Source organism: Neofelis nebulosa, chromosome 5 (genome assembly GCF_028018385.1).
Source record: "Neofelis nebulosa isolate mNeoNeb1 chromosome 5, mNeoNeb1.pri, whole genome shotgun sequence".
NCBI lineage: Eukaryota > Metazoa > Chordata > Mammalia > Carnivora > Felidae > Neofelis > Neofelis nebulosa.
Window position 1 is genome coordinate 67,940,749 of NC_080786.1, and position 22,310 is coordinate 67,963,058.

Sequence of the window (22,310 nt, forward strand, 5' to 3'; positions counted from 1 at the left end):
GTTCTTAATTTAAGAACTTAATTCATTCTGCTTTGATTTAGAGTAATTTCTCTGCGAGCTCATCACCTTTCCTAGCCTGTGAGTTTCTTGTATAGTGTCCTGTCTAGTTCATCTTTCATATCCTACATCTGTTAATAATTGTTCATATATTAAATGGTCATAACTCAAGAGATAATTTTTTTCGTTTATTTAGAGTGTGATTTTTAAATTTCTTTCAGAAATTTGGTACAACTGTATAAAACTGAAGATGACACAGAAATTTCAAAGAAGATTAAGAGTCACTGGACTTCCCTGGGCCTAGAAGATGTACAGTTTGTAAATTACTCTGTGTTGCTTAATCTGCCAGGCCCTTCTGCCAGCTCTGTGTCTCTGAGCAGCAGTGGCCAATGCTTTCATCCTAATGGCCAGCCTTGCAGCGAAGAAGCCAGAAAACACAGCAGCCAAGATCTGCTTTACTCATATGCAGCCTATTCTGCCAAAGGAACTCTCGAGGTAATATGACCATTTGTCTCTGTCATTTATAGTGAAACGGAATTAGAAAACAACAGCTTTCATCTAAATTGAACTCACTGGCAAGATGTTACATAAAAAAGTAACCATTAAATGTTCTCAGTGTAGAGGTGCCAGGGAAGGGGAAGGAAGATTTGGATCGCTTGACCTTCTTCTTGTCATATTTCAAAAGTGAAAACATGTTAGAAGAATTTAATTCAAAAGTGTTGAATGTGTGACTGAGTCATTCAAATTTTGTTTAGCTGGTATAGGACAAGTTCATTTTATTCTTTGGTTTTTGAAGAGGCACATGTTAATGGATTGCTATGGACAGAAAGAATAGAAATGAAAGCAGTTGTGTTTGAGATCGTGTACACACACAAGAAATGAGGTGGAAAATCGATATGATTATTCACAGATCCAAGATTTGAGATACAGCACTTCTGCTTTCTTGATGGAGAGCACAGGAGATAAGGAGCCAGATGTGGATTATTGCTTTACTTTTTCTGGCTTAGCCAGTTCTTTGGCATGGCAGTGAAGTGCTTGGCTTGTAGAGCCTCATGGACTAGTTTCAGATCTCATTTCCCACGGTACTTATGGTGACTTAACCATCTAGGGCTGAGTTCCCTCATCTCTGTAATGGAGATAATAATAGTTGCACGTTTATAAGGTTGTTGTGAAAATTAAATTAGCTAATATATGTAAATCTTGGAGGACAGAGCCTAGCCCACAGTAAGGACAATATATCACTTAGATGCAATATATATTTGGTTATGTCTCCTTTATATAGGCAAATTTTCTGTCTCCATGTAAAAATACCATGCGCTTGATAAGCACATTTTGTTTCTTTAATAAACCTTTAGATTGCCTCATTTAAAACAAATGAAACGATACTACGATTCTGGCACAGATTTTTAAGAATCTACCTTGTTAACTCTGATTAATGTATTAAATATTTAAATCATTTGAAGTAACTGTATAGATACATTCTTATTGTTGTTTTTTTTTTTTCTTTTCATTTTTGGGGAGGGTGGAGAGTGTCCATTTACTGGTGGTTCCACATTGTCTGCGGTCTGTTATGTCATTCTCTGACTTTTAGCAGAAGTACCACATATATAACCACTACCTTGGAAAGCCTTATCATTCATTAAAAGTTAATATAATATTAATTTCTGCAGTATTTCTAGTGTATGACTCATGTCATTGTATTTGATTAATATATACTATTTCTGGTACGCAATGATGGAAACTTCCCTGTGTGTCAATGAAAAGAAAGGGAGACCTGCCAGCACTCTTTTGTTGGTTCAGAAGTTCTGGTCTCAAGTCAAGATGCTTAAGTTACCCTACATACTTTCTCCCAGACTCTCAAACCTTCATTAGCCCCTCACATTTCCACCTCCCTCTTTATTTCAGTTGATTCATCTCCTAGCCTTAAAAAAAAAAAAAGTGTCCAAAACACAGAACAACAAAACCCCATAAGCTAGTGTGGGTCCTTGGAATCACCCTCATCAATTTGCTTTTCAATTTATTTATTATTCCATAACTTAGGTGATATGGAAAAGCATGAAAGTATAATTTGTGTCCCTGTTTCCTCAGCATGGGCCTCTAATAATCTGCCGGGCCCACTGGGTTAGTTTTTTATGTTCCCACATAGCCACATCTCTGAGAGTTCCACACATTTATCTTATCAGTTATAAATGTTTAAATGTTCCTTGTTCCATATTAAAGAAACCAAGGTCTACTATAGAATTGTGGAACTGCTTAAATGTCCATGAAGACATACGTCACTTTGGGATTATCTACCATTTATAAAATGCTATAAAAAATACCATTTTAAAAAAGAAGTATAGAGAAAGATTTAAAGAAGCTATTAAAAGGGAAAAATAAACTTAGCTATCATGTAGAAATATATTCTACATTTGAAATAAGGCCTAAATCAAAGGGAGCAGTGTTAGAGGAACTGAAATGCAATTATGGATAAAACAAACACTTTGTATTTGAAGAAATTAACCATGCAAATTAGATGAAGGAAGACACTAATGATAACTATTTTTAGAATTATATTAATAATTCAAATCCATTATACTAACTACATAATAATTTAAATATTTATATCAATAAATTTATTGATGTTGATTTTTTTAAAACTCAAACTATATTAGCATTATGATTTTCAAATGCAAAGCAGTTTCTAGGTGACTTTTATATGCATATAGAATATTTGCATATATTTTATATATATGTTTTAGACAAGTGTATTATTGAAACTCACATATTCTAATTAATAGGATATGGGTGATTTTCTGTATCTCTTCAGACCATTCCCTAATTAAAATCAAGCTTGAGAGGTTGCTGCTGCTGACCCACTTTTTGATTTTGAGTACACTGGGTTTGCATGAATTTCTATCAGGCTGAGCCATTAACCACTTGTTAAATTATTCTAGTCTGAGTGCCAACAAAGCTCCCCACTACTTTTGCTGTTGACAAGGTTATTTGTAGAAGAGGAGTGCCCCTTTTCTTTGAAGAGCTGTCATGTCCATTCATCATATGACCGTTTTGTCTAAGCTTCCAATTTTTGCTTTCTGGTAACAGTCTAAACAGCATTTGTGATATCTGAGATCTACTTCAAAAACCTACTTAGTGCCAGCATGATGGATGGTGTACTTTGCAACTTCTTTGTAATTCATTGTGCACTAGAAAGGTGACATTGTTTACCCCATCATAATGACAGGTGGGTCAGTAAAGGGGTCCTAAGGAGAGTTGTCCTGTCAGATGCAAAATACATATTAAAATGGATACATAAATAATTTAGCATGAGTGAGGTTAGCTTCAGGGAGTAAACAGTGATTCATATTTTTATTAAAAGATAAATATCAACTATAATGTCATCATACTACCAAAGACATTGGTAGTGAATGCTGACAATGTCTAGTCAGTTTTATAAATAGAATGTATGGCTTTATGTAATCCCTGTGCAATTATTTCTTTTGTCCTTTGTGAAACCCACATAGCTGCAGAAAAGCAAAGGAAACAATTAATATTTAATATAGGTTGGTGAGATTGGAGTCTACTGTGTTTATATTTTTGAACAGAGGATTTGTTTTCATTTTAATACAGTTTATGGATTTGGGAATTTTCTTCCTGTTAAGTATTATTTTGTGTCTGGAAGTAAAAACAAATAATGCAATTTTATGGAGAAACTTATTTGCAACAACTCATTAACTGTGTGCATAAGATAGATTGTCATCAACACATTTATCACTACCCCATTCCTCAGAGAGCCCAGAGTAGCATTCTTCCTTACTGGCTGTACAACTGTGGGTTGGTCACTTTAGCTCTCTAAGCCTCAGTGTTCTCATCCATATAAGGGGAATGGTATAGTACCTCCATTGGCTGTGGTGGGGAAGAAATTATATAAACCATGTAGAGCACACAGAGTGCACTTAGAAAGCACTCTGTAAAAAAAAAAGAAAGAAAGAAAGCGCTCTGTTAGCTATTGTTATTACATGGTATAAAATAAATACATTTAAATGGGAGAAATTAAAATATCAGAACTATATATCATGATTTGAAACTTTTATGATATTGTCTGAATGTAATCTTCTAGTCTTCTGTTTAATATGACAAATATTAACAGGAAAATGCCTTGTTAATTATGAATAAATAATAAAATATAATATCCGATCACATTTTTAATTTAAAACTAACAGCTCAAAGAATCTAGGAGTAAATATTTTACTTTAAATTCATAATGACAAGTCATGTTAACTTGGGTCTGAAGAGCACTGCTTATTCTCATTTTGTAAAATATCAAGCCATAGTTTAACAAATGATATCTAAACTCTGTATCAGGGGCACCTGGTGGCTCAGTCTCTTAAGCATGTAACTTCGGCTCAGGGCTGGAACTCACGGTTCCTTAGGCGGAGCCCCACATCAGGCTCTCTGCTGTCAGCTCCGAGCCTGCTTTGGATCCTCTGTCCCCCTCTTTCTCTGCCCCTCCCGGGCTCATGCTCGCTGTCACTCTCATGCTCACTCTCGCTCTTGGTCTCTCAAAAATAAATAAACATTAAAAAATATGTACCTTACATATAAAATTTACCTCACTTCAGTGGGTGCTGCAAATTCAGTTTTTTTCAGAACTAGAAAGATCTGCAGAAAAGTTGATCCTTAGGTTTATGTATTATTTCAATATGCTAATCTAATTGATTTAAAATGTTTTTTAATGCTGAATTTTTTTTGAGAGAGAGAGAGAGAGAGAGCATACACGCACACGCGCAGGAGGGGGGTAGGGCCAGAGAGAGGAAGACACAGAATTGGAAGTCGGCTCCAGGCTCTGAGCTGTCAGCACAGAGCCCAACATGGGGCTCGAACTCACAAACCATGAGATCATGACCTGAGTCTAAGTTGGACGCTTAACTGACTGAGGGACCCAGGTGCCCCTAAACTAATTGATTTTAAAAGCAGCAGAATTCTGTCCAATTACTTTCATGGCCTCCAGGAAGAATTCTCTTGAATGAATTTGCAACTCCTTCAATATCCTTACCTTAATAAGTTGAGTATCATTTATTAAATAAAGTGCCCTATGATTATTAATTTGTTTTTCCTTATATTTTAATTTGATAGTGAAAGATCAGGTGACTAATAGAGCGTTTAGCCATCTGGGTTTGAGTAATATAACAGGCAACATTCAACATTCAGCAAATACATACTGCATACCTCTTAGGTGCCAGTCACAGGGGACAAAAGTGATAAATAAGAAGGCTCTAGACACTGTCCACATGCAGCTGGCAGTCTAATAGGAGAAACTGTCAGGTAAGTAGTTACAAACTGCATGGCTCAATACTGCTATAAGGCTATGAGCACTAGCAAAACATTTAAATATTTTACACTCCAGTTTTCTCATCTATAAAATGGGCAGAAACACTCCCAAATATGAGTGTTCTGAAGATAGACTGAACACCATTTATACGAGCTCTGTAGTAAAGTGTCTAGCACTGAGGGCATAAATAGTTAAATACTGATTTTCGTTTTCCCCGTGTCTTGTCATAACAGTCCTGTCCACATCAATCTTTCTCCCAACCCTCCCTTTCTTTCTCCCTCTCTGTCTCAAAGGCCTTATGTTCAATTCCAACTTTTTTTTAATGTTTATTTATTTTTGAGAGAGAGGTGCAAGGGGCAGAGACAGAGAGAGGGAGGCACAGAATCTAAAGCAGACTCCAGGCTCTGAGCTGTCAGCACCAAGCCTAATGTGGGCACAAACCCACAAACCATGATATCGTGACCTGAGCTGAAGTTGGACGCTTAACAGACTGAGCCACCCAGGCGCCCCCAATTTCTAACTTTCTGTTAGCTGGGATTTCCTGTGAAGTCCTCTTACCGTCATCTCTCTCTTACTATTATGCACCTCTTACCTTCCTCTGCTTCTTAGCTCTACGTTGCCAAGACCTGGGCACAAGCTGCAACCTATACCTCTAATGCATACCCATTTCTGTTTTCAACCACCTAGGAAAGCCCTGAGTAACATATTGTTCTACACTTAAAAGGCCAAGTACAAGTGCCCCAGTGGTGTGCCAGAATGGTTCATGTCAGCTTGTTCCTGATAGTGGAAGTCAATTCTGTGCATTTCTCCTAATTCTGGTCTAATATTTAAACCACAGAAAATGTTTAAATGCTACACATCAGGGATCTTCACCCCCATACCCACCCCACCACCCTCCTTTCCCACCCCTGCTGAGATCCCTTTTATGAGCATACAACTTCCCTGCACTCAGTACTCAGCAAGAAACAGTTTTGCCTATTATAGCATGGCCACAATATTTGGGCAGGGAACATATGCCATTGGGTAAACAGTGCACTCAAATTCCACTTCAAACCCCTTACACATTCCATCCAGAGCCACAGAGATCACTCAAAAGTCAATAACAATATTTTAAGGGGCAGAGAACTTCTTCCTTCTGATTTCTGTTTGAAAGAGGAAGTTCCTTAGTCAGATGAAGTTCACCTTTCACATAGAGCTGATGGAAGATCCAGAGGTAAATTCTTTTCAAGAAATTTCCTCAAATTATGTCAGATGTAAACCCTTCTGGGGTAATTGCTGCAAAGTATCAACTGACCTTCCATCCACTTTCTGAAGCAACTGACACTGGTCCACCAGCTTCCTTCATTGATAAATTTCCTGAAATCCCATCCTAATCTGATCTCTACCCCTATAAGAAAATCCTAACAGAACTGTGCCTAACTCTGGTTAAATTTCTGTATTACAATAGTTTTAACTTAATTTTTTTCATCTTTTAGGTGGGTGTGCATATATTAGATTATAAAACATTTTGCAAATTTTTAAAATAATTACTGTGTGTCAAGACAATTAACTGCTCTGGTTTATCTTTGTTATTTCTGCCATAAAAATGTGGTCATCATGTCAATAAGTCTTACATTCAGTGTATCATTGTAGCAGATATTTTTTTTCCAGCAAATTTATATATTACATGCAAAAAAAGTATAAAAATGAATCTTTTACACCAAAGACCACAAAACTGTGTGTATCTCTTAGTCTTAGTGCTGGATTCATTTGGGGTGTACTAGTTTAGCACACTAGCTGGTATCCCTTCTGATTGGCTAGGAGCTCATTTTAACTGACTAGTACTTGTGTTCTAGTTATTAAAGATTTTAAATAACTAAGTATTATTTAAAAAGTTATTTAATATTAATCATTGTTTAACATTAAAATATTAAATACTTTATATAGGTTCCTACTTAGGCCAACCCCTAATTGGTCTTGATCAGCTAGAAGACCATCTTGAGGAATTTGAGAAGCTGATGTCTGATTAGTGATGTCAGCCACAGGATCGGGAGGAAGCAGTATTGCCTTTCATGCTTCAGTACAGTGTGGTTTTCATAAAGATGTGCATGATGGAAAGCCATTGAGTGAACTTGAAAAGGAAGTACTAATAAAATTCTAGGAATATCTGAAATTTGAAGTCTTCATAAATATTAACATAATAACCCTTTTTGGAAAAAAACAGGTAAACATGGAGGCACATTTTGATTTTACAAGTTTGTAATAGACATAAGCACTAATTTGAAGAGGATTCAAAGCTAGATTATATAAGATGGCAGTAAATTTCTGAAGTAAAACTTGTATTTAGGTGAATAATACTTGTGATGATACTGTACCTTGTCAGTATGAGAACTGCTCGGGTTTACCATTTCTGACTCTGAGTAGAAAATTACTGTTTTAGTCAAAGCAGCAATGCTTTTCAAACATTCTGTACATTCAGAATCAATTAGAAAAGAGCTGAGAGGATACAGAGTGATTGATTTGGTTGAAAATGTCAAGTCTGAAAAGTTTCAAAGCATACATCATGTCATAAGCGTGAATAATTTTTGCTACCTCAAGTTAGAAGAGAAACATGGCACTGGATTGTTCCCTAGTGTGGAGCACAGGCCACCTATAGGTGGATGGTCCCAGGTATTTTTCTCTGACCTAGTTACTTTCCATGATTGTTCTGTTTATTTTATTTAGCTGACTATAGGACATGACAGTTCTATTCATTGCTCTTAGTTATTCCCTTTTGTTGCTTCTGCTCAGGATATTTTCTCCATTTTTATTATTTTTTTTTTTTTTGCGTAGAGCCGTAAAATCACCGATGTAACAGAATATCAATTTTTAATGCTTTGATTTTTGTTATTGCTAATTATCTGCTATGATTCCTTCTAATCACATATTTTACTACAAAATATAATCGTATTTTAATATTAGTATTTATATTTTTTCTTTTTTTTTTTAATTTTTTAATGTTTATTTATTTTTGAGACAGAGAGAGACAGAGCATGAATGGGGGAGGGTCAGAGAGAGGGAGACACAGAATCTGAAACAGGCTCCAGGCTCTGAGCTGTCAGCACAGAGCCTGACGCGGGGCTCGAACTCACGTACCGCAAGATCGTGACCTGGGCCGAAGTCGGTCGCTTAACCGACTGAGCCACCCAGGCGCCCCAGTATTTATTTTTGAACTGTGCCACTTATTCTCTTAGCTGCTTCTATATGGCCCATCCCCCCTGCTGTCATTTCAATACTATAATATTTTAATAAAGTATAAAATATTTGTTTTTGGTTTTTTGTTTTAGTTGTTGCTGCTTTTTTTTTAATGTTTATTTATTTTTGAGAGAGAGAGAGAGAGAGAGAGAGAGAGAGACAGAGCGTGAGTGGGGGAGGGGCTAGAGAGAGAGGGAGACACAGAATCCAAAGCAGGCTCCAGGCTCCAAGCTGTCAGCATAGAGCCCGACGCGGGGCTCAGGCTCACGAACTGTGAGATCATGACCCCAGCTGAAGTCGGACGCTTAACAGATTGAGCTGCCCAGTTTCCCCAGTTGTTGTTGCTGTTTTAAGTTCTTTGTTCTTAGTCAAAAATTAATGTATAGAATTTAAATAAAATTAATGTGTAGACTTTTGTATATCTCTCCCTAGTTAAAAAATTTTAAAACAAAATGGAACTAGTTTCGTTTTACTCTGTAACCTCTCCATTACCCCCTCCTATATGTCAGGGAAGTCCTCAGTGGAAAAATTGGTGCACACGAATGAATAGTTCAACAAGTGCATAGATTCTTGCTCATTTGATATTTTCCAAAGGGATTAGTCAGATGTAACTAAATTCTTGGTATTTGGACATAAATTAAACACTGTACCCCAACCGGTTGAGTGGATGATTTTCTAGTGTGACAGAATACATACAATAAGAAAAGGTTCATTGTGGCAACAAGAATGTGTGGAAAGAAGTGTCTTGACATTTTGTCATATCATTGTATATTGATTTGTGTCTCAGAAAATTCAGTTGCTTTCTTGCAACTGTGATTTTTCAGTTTACTTAAAAGTAAATAGGAAAGACTTTTAGAAAGGACCTGATTCAGAGGCATCCTTTGAAGGCAATAGATACATTTTTATTATCATCTGTTAAACCATGAGAACACTGATTTCTGTAATTGTTGACTTTTAATGCATAAGTCAAAATAAATTGGCTCAAAGTGCATAAGCCAAAATAAATTGATATAATGATGCTGTGTGGAGGACTATTTTTGTGAAAAAAAGAAACAAAAGCCTCTTAATGTTAAAATGCTTGACTCTATTGATATGCTATTTAAAGAAAGATAATGAAAGAGCTCTTTAATTAAAATTGCCATTATTGAGGCAAGCTTTCACTATTTTCCAATGATATAAAATGTCTTTTACAGAAGTGGTATTTTTGTAACTGTCACACCTTTCTGGTATGTATACAAACAAAAAGTTCAAAGTCTAGCCTACACCCTCCCAGACCAGCGTGATTTTCCTCCAATCTCTACTAGATATGAAAAATATGTTCATTAATATAACCAAGAGAGGGATATCCCTATTTTAATATGGTATCAGTGAATCACACATAATTAGTAGGTAGCTTGAAATTTTGAAATGAATAATATGAATTCTCTCATTTTTCCAATGTGATTATTAATATTATGTGATCATTTATTTAATCAGGCTTTTAAAATAATAAATCAACAGTTATTTATATTATAATGGTATAAGCAAACTCAAAAATTGTATTAATAAGGCACTGATTTAATCACATTGTATAGAAATAAAATTATAACCCAAAGCCATTCTGACAGAAGTGTTAACAACTGTATTTTCTTAGGAAATCCATTTGAAAATACAGCTTTACTTTTTAGAGATATTGTATGAACTGTAATCGTTTCAGTTTAAGACAGTTAACAGTGTATGGTGGACACCTGGATGAGGGCTGAGAAACGTGCATGATGGGCCCTTCGCTGAGGAAAAACAATATCTTATCTATCTATCTATCTATCTATCTATCTATCTATCTATCTACATATATCTACCTACATATACCTATCTATCTACATATATATATGTAGTCCAGTGATGTCCTCAAGAGAGTCAGGTTCAAAGTAGAGAAGGCACATTTACTTGGGCAACAGGGAAATACAGTTCATCAGGTAGGTAACATTTGAAATGGGCTGTAATGTGTCAGTAAAGCTTTGACAGATGCAAATGAAAAGGCCAAGGGAATATTTCATGCTGGAAATGTTTCCTCTAACAGATATACTGGTATCTTGGTGGTATTCACATGTTCTTCTAAACACAGAATTGTTTCTTCACACGAGTGTTCTATGGAGGCCCTTTGCATAAAACTGGTAACAGTAATTAGCTCCAGTTGAGAAGAGTGGGAATTTAGAGGTCTGGATTCTCCCAACTCTGTTCTCATTGTTTGCCACCTTAATGCCTAATGTTAGCTCCTTAATGCCTCAGTGTATATATGCTGTAGTTTGAAACAGCACATTTCATATAATTTTATCACTGGAAAGCATAACAACTACTATTTTAATAATAAAAATTATTGAAACCAAACCGGAAAGGAATCATCTTGGCTCATAAGAATATGTGTTTGATAGAACCCTCGGTGTGGTACTTTTCAAGGAGAAGGAAAGGGGCAGCTATGTTAGAGAATTCCATTAGAATCTTAGAAAGGTATAAAATTTTAGCAGTAATTAAAGGGGATTCTTAAAAATAAGAAATATTGATATAGAATATAAGACCACTATATGGATGGGAGTGGGAAATATGACTGAAATTGTAGTTTGGGATCATGTTCTAAAATCTTTGAATGCCAGACTGGCACATATGGTTGGTTGTACAGGTTGTATCTTGCATAACCCAAGGAGTTGTCATTCACAACTGAATATGTGCACCACCTGAACAGCTGTACGTGATGGGCTTTGTTTAGTTTGGAAAAGAATTGAAAGCCTTTACATTGTTCTCAAGTCGAAGAATGGTGTAATTGTTGTTGAGATTTAAAGAAATTAATCTTGTAGTATTTTGTAAAATGATTCAAATTTCAGAAACATAAATATACAATATACCAAACTTGGTCATCCACTAGGGGATGAATTGGGTTTGTAACTTATCTAGAAGGGAGAGGGCAAGGTTCAAATGACTCTAAAACTTTTTCTCAAGTTACCAGAAGAATTGTACCCTGACAGAAAAATAGAAAGATCATGTTTGTGGTGATTAGGTCAAGGTAAGAGTGCAAATAGTTCTCCTTTGACTATTTCAAATTATTGTGAATGATTTTGTCACACTAAATGGACAGAGTGCTAGAATTCTTCCTACAAGACTTTTTTTGTCTTTTCTTCTCTTTCAGGCTGAAGTCATTGATGTGAGTTATGGAAATGCAGATGACTTAAAAAGGATACAAAAAATGAAAAATACAACGAATAAGATTGCACTCCTGAAATTAGGAAAATTGCCATTACTTTATAAGGTTGGTCCAATGGCTGTTGCTGGTGGGGTGAACATTTTATTTTGTTTTGTTGAAGTTACATGCCTCTGTGAGTGGACAGAGAGACAGAGGCAGAGACAGAGAAAGAGGGAGAAGGAGAAGCACACAGAGTCAGAGAGTATCACATGAAGATGACTTTCCAAAATAGAATATTTTAAATTAAAATCTTTAAGAAAAATAGTTGATGTCATTATTAATTACTTGAGACAGAAGATACTTTAAGCCAGGTATTGATGAGTTTGTGGGACCTTGATAAAATTGGCATACTCTTCACAATAATACTGATATAGTAGAATGCTAAAATTGAGAGCCAGTGTGTCCTCTTCCTAGGACATATGTGAAACTATTATCAAAACTGACTGATTACTATGTGCTTTGTGTTAGACAAGTATCCAGAAGATTTATACTCCTTAAAGATTGATTTTGTCAACTGTATAACTTCACAGTTACTTACGGTGCTCAAGAATTTAATTAAAATATAATATGCTAAGGAGAAATAGAATTTTGATTTATTTTATTTAAATAGAAGTTTATTAACACTTATCCAATAGATGCATTTACATAATTAAAGCAGCTCTATCTAAGTATCTCATAATGAACCACCACGATAGACAGCCACTACTGCTCATTCTTACTTCATTTCCCTTTTCTATTTAAAAAGAATGGTCAGTGTAGTTGTGGCACCGGCACTCTCTGGTTCTGAAGATATATTGGGTTTCTCTTTATAAAACCCTTAAAGATTTTTGCTTCCTAGAGCCAAAAAAAGTTTCCAGAAATCTGTTTGTATACTCTGTAAGGAAACAAGAGAACAGGTATGCTTCTTTGTCATTATCTTCTATGGATGCTCTTATACTTAAATCAATGCCTGATAGTAGATAATTGGCCAGATTTTAAAGTAGTCTTGAAAATACATTGTTTGATATATATATATATATATATATATATATATATATATATGTGTGTGTGTGTGTGTGTGTATGTGTGTATCAATGTGATATTAGTTTTTTAGCAATGTAATTTGTCAATATGTATTAAGTGACTTAATCATATTTTGATCCAATGATTCTGGTTTAATCAATATATTATAAAGGGGAAAAAACAGACAATAAAGATCATCAATGATGTGACAGATTTTAGAAATGTTATATATGTCCAGTTTAGTATTGAAAATGATGCTACATTTGTGTAGCTGAATACTGTATAATTACAAGGTAAAGAAGAATATTGAACAGCATGTGAACATCCTCTTAAGTCAAACAGGTTATAGAGAGGACATTTATAATAATTATAATAATAATTATATTATTGTTACATCTAAAGATAGCATGTTAGTAATATGAGATAAATACTTTTCTAAGTGTTGTTGTTGTTGTTGTTTTTTAGTCTTCACAATAATCATGTTGTTGAGGTAGGGACCGTTATTATCTTCAATTTACAGGAGAGGTAACTGAGGTAGGAAAAGAATAAGCAACTGGCTCAAAGACAAACAGTTAGTTAGATGAAACAATAAGGATTTACATCCAAGCAGTTTCATGTCACATTATGAGTCTTTAATGTGTAAGTAAGTGTATGTGTGTTGTTAGAGTACTTTGGTAGATAGATATAGCTAACTAGCTAATCAAATGATAATATATATATGAGTGGGTGTTTCAACGTGACCTACCCAACACCAATGTGTCAAAGGAAAACATTAAAACCATGTCAGTCTATTGTTGAACCTCTTACATCTGTGGTATAAAAGGTTTGGAGGATGGTGGGGAAAGAAGATTTTATGAATAGAAATTTTGGAGAAATTTAAGTTCCATTGCAAGCCTAGTGGTGAAGGCTTCAATGGAACCATGTGGAGGGCTTAATGTGTGTCCTCTGCAATATGGGGAACATGGTAGACTGGTGGCTGACTCACCTGAGAAACCTGTGAGTAAGAGATGAGTTTGACGCTCAGCATCTAATAAATGAGCAGGAAAGGAGTGTCTGTGTTGGGATTGGCCTGTGTCTCCAGACCTTGGAGCAGAAAAATATATGTCTTTATATATTTATGCAATATCAATATCTATCTCTATCTATAGATAGATATAGTTATATATACATGCATATATTTGCCTGGGACCTAGAAACGGTGTCTATTATTGGCTCTTTAAAAAATAAATCAAAGTAGCTGCCTGTGTAGTCCATCTGGTCTGGAGAACGTGCTGATGTTTATAGCAACTCTTGAAAACATAGAATAGAGCAGTAGAGAGGTAACACAAATTCATATTGACCTAAAAACTACCCAAAGAGCAAAACTAATCTAAACTGGTATACTTTCTAATGAAATAGAAGAGTATAAGGAATTACATATTTTTGTTAAGCTACTTGACTTTAGCCTGGTCAAATCTGAAGTTCTCTGGTCTGGGCTAGACTAGCAGGAGTGGATTATTTTCTCCTGGCCAAGAAATGTTTTGCCTGCCCACACCCCCCAGCCCCCCGTGTTCTGATGTACCTTCCTTTGACCCAAAAAGGCTCACAGCTATCCAGTGTTATTTACTCCAGTCTCTAGGGGCCAATTATATAAATTGGGTTAATGGAATTATGGATGATTTCTACTTCTTTATATTTTCCCATTGTTAGTAATATGGGCTAGATATTTTTTTAAGCTTTTTAAGTGTACTATCACATTAATCTTCATAATAATCATATTATTGAAGCAGGGACTCTTATTACCTTCAATTTATAGATAAGTATCATTAGTGCATGAGGAAAGAAAGAATACAGAGTAACTCCTTCCTCAACAACAGACCTGAGCTGGCAGAGGGCAAGAAGATGAAATTTTAAATCAAGGGTGGAGTTTTGATCATGATGTGAGACTATGTATTCTAATTATTTAAGACAAGTGACTCAAACTGATTATAAGACTTTTTAAATTACCAATTATCAGAAGAAGTCTTCATCTAGCAGTCTGGGGATCTTCTCTAGGTATGTTTTGAGTGGGCAATAGGAAACAGAGTAGCATTGCCTCTGGTATATAAATCCTGCTTCTTCAATATACCAGTGATCTCTATGACTAAAATGCTGTGTGTGGTAGGGGCCAATTATATGAATTGAATTGGTGAAATTATGAATGATTTCTACTTTTTCATATTTTCCTGAATTTCTAAATGTTCTATAGTGATTGTGTATATATTGTATAAGCAAAACAAGCAAAAAAAGCCTTTAAAAATTCAAGTTAGATAAGGCATTCACAAACTTTCCTAAGTATTTATAGGGCAAATATTCAAAATCCTCACCAGTAGATTATGAGTTAACACAGAGCAAGGTTTCTTTGTATTTGACTTCTCCAGAGAATATTTACATTATGAAACCATTGGCCATATCTACAAAGTAGTGAATTAGTGGTTTATCTAGAATGGGACACAATTATTAAGAGCCTGGTATATTTCCCCTGATCATTTTCCTTATAGGCCCATGAGTAGATTTAACAAGAGATCTATGCAGAATCCCCCTCCAGACAGAGCCTTACCACAAACTTAGCATTATCTTCTAGGCAGAAGACAGGGCATCCTTTCTTTAACCTTTTAAATTCCACTCTAGCCATCTCTGTTTCCTGTGGATTATCCCAGATATCTGAGGGAATCATTGATAGTACATTAATATACAGTCACCTAGTAAAGCAAAAGTAAGCATTGATTAGATAAAGTTGTGCAGCATGGTAACAGCTGAGCTTGCTTAACTGGTCCATCAAATATATTCTGGGACTGAAAGTGGAAAGTGTGTTAATACAGTAATACAGCTGGGTTGAAAAAGGCAGAGAACCACTTGACTGTTTTGTGCATCACTACTGCTAATCATGATTCCAAATAAACATCTGGACTGGGTACATGCAGCGGAATGAGTGAAGAGAAAAGTTAATCTGTTCTTACTTGTGTAGTAGTTACTAAATCAAGTTCAATAATAAATATGGGAGGGATTCTCTGCATCTGAGATAGAGCAAAAAGGGAACTTAATTGTGATGTTATCTCCTAAAAAATGAGTGGAAAAAGAATCAGTGGCCAAGGAGATCTTATTAGTTTTATCATAAATACTATGTATGTGTTGATTTAGCCTCCATGAAGGGTGTGATGAGAAAATCCCTATACAGTGTAGCAGAAAGTATGAAATGCAAATAGCTTTTAGATATATGCCTTGACATCCATATTTTATTACTGCAGGGAAGAGAGAACCCAATTCTCCAGGTCTAGCTTGTGCTAGTTCCCTTAAGCTTAAACCTTAGAGAAAAGGCATTAGGTTTACTTTAGTTTTGTATTTTAGCAGTTTATTTTATAGGAAAGTGCTTTACTTCTTTAAGCTTTAAGACAGAATATTATTTTATATGTCATAATGGATTCACTTAGATTTCTCTCAGTGACAATCTGAAACATAGTAAAGTCCATCTGAAGACCCTCACATATTCCCAAATTGCTGAATAGCACTCTAGTATGAAATTTATTTTATAAATGCAATAAAAGCATTTGGCTTTCTTTTTAGAGCCATTTTCACAAAAGCAATAATAAATTACTGTATACTGCATGACAACTAGAAATTGTATAAATCCTGCTGGAACATGGAGGCTGGGCCATTGTCTAGGTCTACACCAGGTATCAGCCTCCCGTCTTATAGGAGTCAAATGTGTATGCAGTGAAATTACAGATAAATACATATACTTATGCCTTTTTTACATGGTGAAATTACACATTAAAAATCCACAAATGCCATTGCAGTTTTTTATAAATGGAGTAGCATACACCACATATCTTGTACTCACTGTTATACAGTATAATATCTGATTTTAGGGGCTCGTAGGTTGCTCAGGCTGCTAAGCAACTGACTCTTGGTTTAGGCTCAGGTCATGATCTCATGATTGTGAGATGGAGCCCCGTGTCGGGCTACACACTGAGCCGTGGAGTCTGTTTGGGATTCCCTCTCTCCCTCTCTCCCTGCCCCCTTCCCCCTGCTCTCTCTCTTTCTCTTTCTATCTCAAAAATAAATAAACGCTAGGAGTGCCTGGGCGGCTCAGTGGATTAAACATAGGATTCTTGGTTTCAGCTTAGGTCATGATCTCTGTTAGATCGAGTTCCATGTTGGGCTCTGTGCTTGCAGTGCTGAGCTTGCTTGGGATTCTGTCCATCCCTCTCTGCCTCTCCCTAGCTTGCACACACATGTGCATGTGTGTGCGGGTGCGTGTATGTGTGCTCTCTCTCTCTCAAAATAAATAAACTTAAATAAATAAATACATAAATAAATAAATAAACTTTTAAAAAAGTCTCTTAAAAAAGATATCTGTTTTTAAATTTTCCTTGTTTACATTTTTATCCTTATGATCAGAGTTTTAACGATTCAGGAATCCAAATGATTTTGTAATTTCCTACAAATGAATCATTTTCCTTTCTATTCATCTGATAAGATTTATATTTTAATATGAATTGCACATTGTTTGGCCGAGTGTGAAACTTGACCAACTACCACTTAAGTTCCTAAGGCATCCTTACACAGACAGGTAGACCCCTCAGAAGAGCCTGGAGGGAAATGAGAGGTAGGAAACAACTGTCAGGTGTTTATACTTTTGAGTAGAGTGTTTCCCACAGATTAGGAATGAGGAGCATTATTTAAAGAAAAGTAAGCTTCATACTGTTTACTTAACCTACAAAATAATCAAATTTAAATTGTTGAGTTGGAGATTTAGAAAAATCTATAGATATTAGTGATTTACCAATCAATATTCAACAAATGGACAATTGGATGATCAATAAGAAATCTTCTAGTTTAGGTAAAGTAAATGCTGAGAAACACTATAGTTGAAAATAACTTCACATGAAGTATAAAAATGCTTTTCAGATTTGCTGAACTATACTTTGTTCCATTTATTCCAGTATCTTTTTTTTTCTGATGACATTAATTCAATCCCTATGATAACTACATTTAAACAGAATTCTTTTTCTTCTATTTAATAATTAACAGCATTTACTTCAAGTAGTAGAAGTTTAAGTTGGTAAACCTAAAATTTAATTTCTTATTTCCTAAAATTAAAATATGCATTTAATTAATAGCATCAAAAATATGTGTTGCCTAGTACAATAATATAACAATGTAAAAGGATTCAATAGTTTCCAGAGATAAAATATTCATGGTATATCTTGTGTACGTGTGGTCCACATCGGTACAATCTTATGTGTGATGTGGCAATAAGGCTGGAAAAGTAGGAAAAAAGAGAAAACCCCCTTTTATTTTTAATTTTTTTAAATGTGTATTTATTTTTGAAAGAGAAAGAGACAGCATGAGCAGGGGAGGGGCAGAGACAGAGAGGGAAACACAGAATCTGAAACAGGCTCCAAGCTCTGAGCTGTCAGCACAGAGCCCGACGCGGGGCTCGAACTCACAAACTGGGAGGTCATGACCTGAGCTGAAGTTGGACACTTAACTGACTGAGCCACCCAGGTGCCCCAAAAAAACCCTCCTTCATTGGATTTTAATGCATTATAATTTTTTCTGGTATTAATGATCCTAGCAGATCTATTTATGTGGTACTATATGAATATTTCAGATGAAAAAATATTTAAATCAGCATTGTTGCATGGTGTTTTCAGGTGTAGTTTTGTATATGGAAGCAAACCTGCTTTTTTCTTAAGATAATTTTTGAAAATATTTTAAGAAAATAAAAGCAAACACTATCTTGATACTTACAAAGGGTATACTTGCTCACTGACTGATTTAATGAGGCACTTCAACCCAGTTCTCAGAAGTAATTACAAAAGAACAGTGCTGCATATTTTGTGATTATAAGACCCCAGAGCTGCTCTGTTGAGCACAGAAAACATGGTCAGGACTAGAACACAAAATCAGAAAACAATGGTTTAATGCATTTAAAAGCTAAATCTACTGGGGTTTTTTGTTTTTGTTTTTGTTTTTTAAGCAGAACGCTTTCCATTTTCCACTGATTGATTTTAGTTATTTTTCTAAATAACTTAGACTAAATATTACCGTATCTACAAAAGTTAAGTAGTTTTTGTTGGAATACAACTTCAATCATAAGTTATAATGAAAAAACTTCGGAGTGTGTCATTATTCTGCCATTTAGCAATCAGACTTTAAGAAATCGAGTTTAAAACCAGAATAACTGGGCTGCTTGGGAGGCTCAGTCAGTTAAGCATCTGACTTTGGCTCAGGTCATGATCTCATGGTTCTCGAGTTTGAGCCCCATGTCAGGCTCTGTGCTGACAGCTCAGAGCCTGGACCCTACTTTGGATTCTGTCTCCCCCTCTCACTTCGCCTCCCCTGCTCGTGCTCAGTCTCTCTCTGTCTCTCTCAAAAATAAATAACATTAAGAAAATAAAAAAAATAAATAAAAGAAGAACAATTAATCGAATGCTTCAGATCCTAATATTCTAATTCCTAATATTAAAGTATTTTTAGTGGCTTAAAACCAAATGAGTGTGGACACCTGGGTGGCTCGGTCGGTTAAATGTCCTGACTCTTGATTTTGGCTCAGGTCATGATCTTATGGTTCCTGAGATGGAGCCCAGCAGTTGCAGTAGGCCTCTGCACTGAGAGCAGGGAGCCTGCTTAGGATTCTCTGTCTCCTGGCTCTCTGCCCCTCCTCACCTCATGCTTTCTCACTCTCACTCTCAAAATAAATAAACATTTAAAAAAATAACTAAATGAAGGTATATCTACAAATCTTCAAAGTCTATAGTGAATGAATCCCAAAATTTAGAAATCATGTCTGTATTTTACCTATGTGATAATATAGTTTAATTAAATTTGCTGATCATTTGAATATTAAAAAATCATAACAAGTGACATCATGTATTAGATTTTTGCATATATCTTGTTATATGGTTAACAGAAATAATACCCATGTATTCACGCATGTTTGGCACCACAAGGTAGAAAGCATGTTGTTTCTTGTAACTAAAGGTTATGGCATAAATTAAGAAAAGCAAGAAATAAAGAATGGGAAAAACAGAAGTCATGGACAAGGAGGGAGCGAGGGAAAAATCAAGGAAAAAAACAACTGATTTCTTCTAGTTCATTCCATAAAGTTACACATGTTTCAGAAATACTTTATATATAACGTATTACTCTAAAATCTGCAAGAGTAAGCTTTAGATATGTTTTAACTTTTGGCAATTATTTGGGCTCACCAATATAGATGTCTATTATGGCAATAACATGACTTTGTGGTAATCCTGAGCTACTTTTTAAACATTCCAGTTTTTCCCTCTCCTCCTCTGTATGGTTGACAACTTTTTTTTCTCCTGCTAGAGATAGGTGTCCTTGTCTTTCCTATCTGCCCTATTTGCTCCATGTTCAATAGGCAAATCATTTTATTTGTTATTTTTATTTTTTTTTACAATTTAAATGTTTATTTATTTTTGAGAGAGAGTGTGAGCCAGGGAGAGGTAGACAGAGGGGGGCCAGCCGATCCAAAGCAGGCTCCGTGCTGACAGCAGACAGGCTGATGTGGGGATTGAAATGAGGAACAGCAAGATCATGACTTGATGACCTGAACAGAAGTCAGATGCTCAACCAACTGAACCATCCAGACGCCCTGGTAACTTGTTTTAAATCGTGAAACACAGCATGACAGGATGCAAGGGTGGTGGAAACAGGCTCAAGTCCTATAGCTCTTCTTAATGGTTATGTGACTTTAGGATATTATCTAACACCTCTGAAGTCAGAGGTTTTGTTTGTTTTTCTCTTTCTTTCTTTTCTAAAAAATCTTTATAGTTGTGATAAAAATAATCCCAACTCTTAAGCTGTGTGAGCATCAAATTTGAAAATGCATTATAATTCTTAATAAATATTACTTATTTTTATTAAGCCCTTAAAATCCAAATGAGATTCTAATGAGTAGGGACATGAATTCAGTAATGGGAAAATGGCAGCTGTCTCAAACTTGCAGATTTGAACTGAAGATAATAATATACTTATTGGATAAATCAATTAGAGAAATGTTATCTCTCAAGATTGAGCTTTTGCATTATTTAGCAATAAGAATTATCTAGATACCATGTAGCATAATTTGAATCTCAAACACAAAACTTAAACTTGCCTCTTTAATGTTTTTGTGTGGAATAAGACAGATACAAATAAGTGGAGAAATGAATGTTAAAATAAATATAAAGTGACTGTTAAGGATGAATATAAACAATGACCTAACAGGATAGTACATACTTTCAATTTTTACATTCTTCAGTGTTCATTTTTATGCACAAACTTTTTTTGATGTGATAGAATTGCATAAAATGAGAATAATATTTTGAAAATTAAAATTATATTTACAGAGAAGTAGCATAAACATGTACAAAGTTTAAATTTATTATGAATTTAATCATGTATGGCTCCAAAAACTTAATGAAATTGCCTAAGTCATAAGGTTGTTGTAGAAATTAATTGAAATAATGCATGTAAATATTCAACACAATGTCTAGAACATACTAAGCACAATTTGAAAGTAAGCTAATATTTTATTTAATCACACCAAAATATTTTACTATGTACTGCATTTTCGATTTGTGTTCCATTTCCTTAATGGTCACTATTCCGTGCAAATGTCTAGGATCTGGTGTGTGTGGGTGGCTCAGTTGGTTAAACATCTGGCTCTTCATCTCAGTTCAGGTCTTGATCTCAGAGTTGTGAGTTCAAGTCCCACGTTATTCACTAAATCGTATAATCCCTGCTTTGTTAGTTCTAAGTAAGGCTCAGTACTTCAGTAGCGAGTTTAGATTATTTTAGGAATTATTATGATGTTGAAGAGTTTCTTACATATTTGAATTTAGACTATCCTGCAGCTGACGTTGACCTTGAGATTTTGACACAGTTCTTTTCATTTCTGTGTTGAAATTTCATATAGGGTGTTAACAAAATTAAAGAATTAAAAAGTAAATAAATCCTTGGCTCTAAACTTAACAAAGTTTTTAAAAAGCCACTTTTTAAAAAAGTCTAATTATTAATTACTGTCTATTTGGCTCTTATCTCTCCTCTTTCTCTCCATCTCTCTCTCTTTCTCTTAATAAAAATAAATTAATTATTATCTTGCTGAGGAACCCATTGCTAAAGAATCCTAGGCAGCAGCTTGGATATTACTCATTTGCTGTTGCTCTAATATATGTGGAGACAGAGTTAAATTACTTCTAGGAGAGAAATATCATTGAAAAAATTAATATTTGTTTGGCAAAAAAAATACCTCTCCCTAAAATTTATGTAATTAAAATTACAGCTACACAATGTATTGTAGCTGGTTTTGAATTCAATAGACTTCCTGTTTTTATAACAAATTAACCTTTAATAAGCTATAAAACCTTAACCCAGCTTTGCAAGCTTAAATTATTCTCACTTGAACTTTGAAAATAATATACAGTCAATAAAATATTATTTTAATAAGTAATTATTAACATAGAAGTTAATTTATTACTCTCATAAATATTCATTAAATTGCTTTTTAACTGAAAATATATATTTACTGTGTTTATGCAAAAG

At 34.9% G+C, this 22,310-nt stretch overlaps 1 protein-coding gene across 9 annotated transcripts in view; it reads left to right on the forward strand.

Moving 5' to 3' along the window:
• Positions 1 to 22,310, forward strand: part of NAALADL2 (N-acetylated alpha-linked acidic dipeptidase like 2) — a 1,364,408-nt gene that overhangs the window by 800,421 nt on the left and 541,677 nt on the right. For all 9 annotated transcript variants that reach the window (XM_058730531.1, XM_058730530.1, XM_058730533.1 and 6 more), the window contains 2 exons: positions 219 to 492; positions 11,682 to 11,801. In XM_058730531.1, coding sequence (XP_058586514.1) covers positions 219 to 492; positions 11,682 to 11,801 — 394 coding nt within the window. The remainder of the gene's footprint in view (positions 1 to 218; positions 493 to 11,681; positions 11,802 to 22,310) is intronic.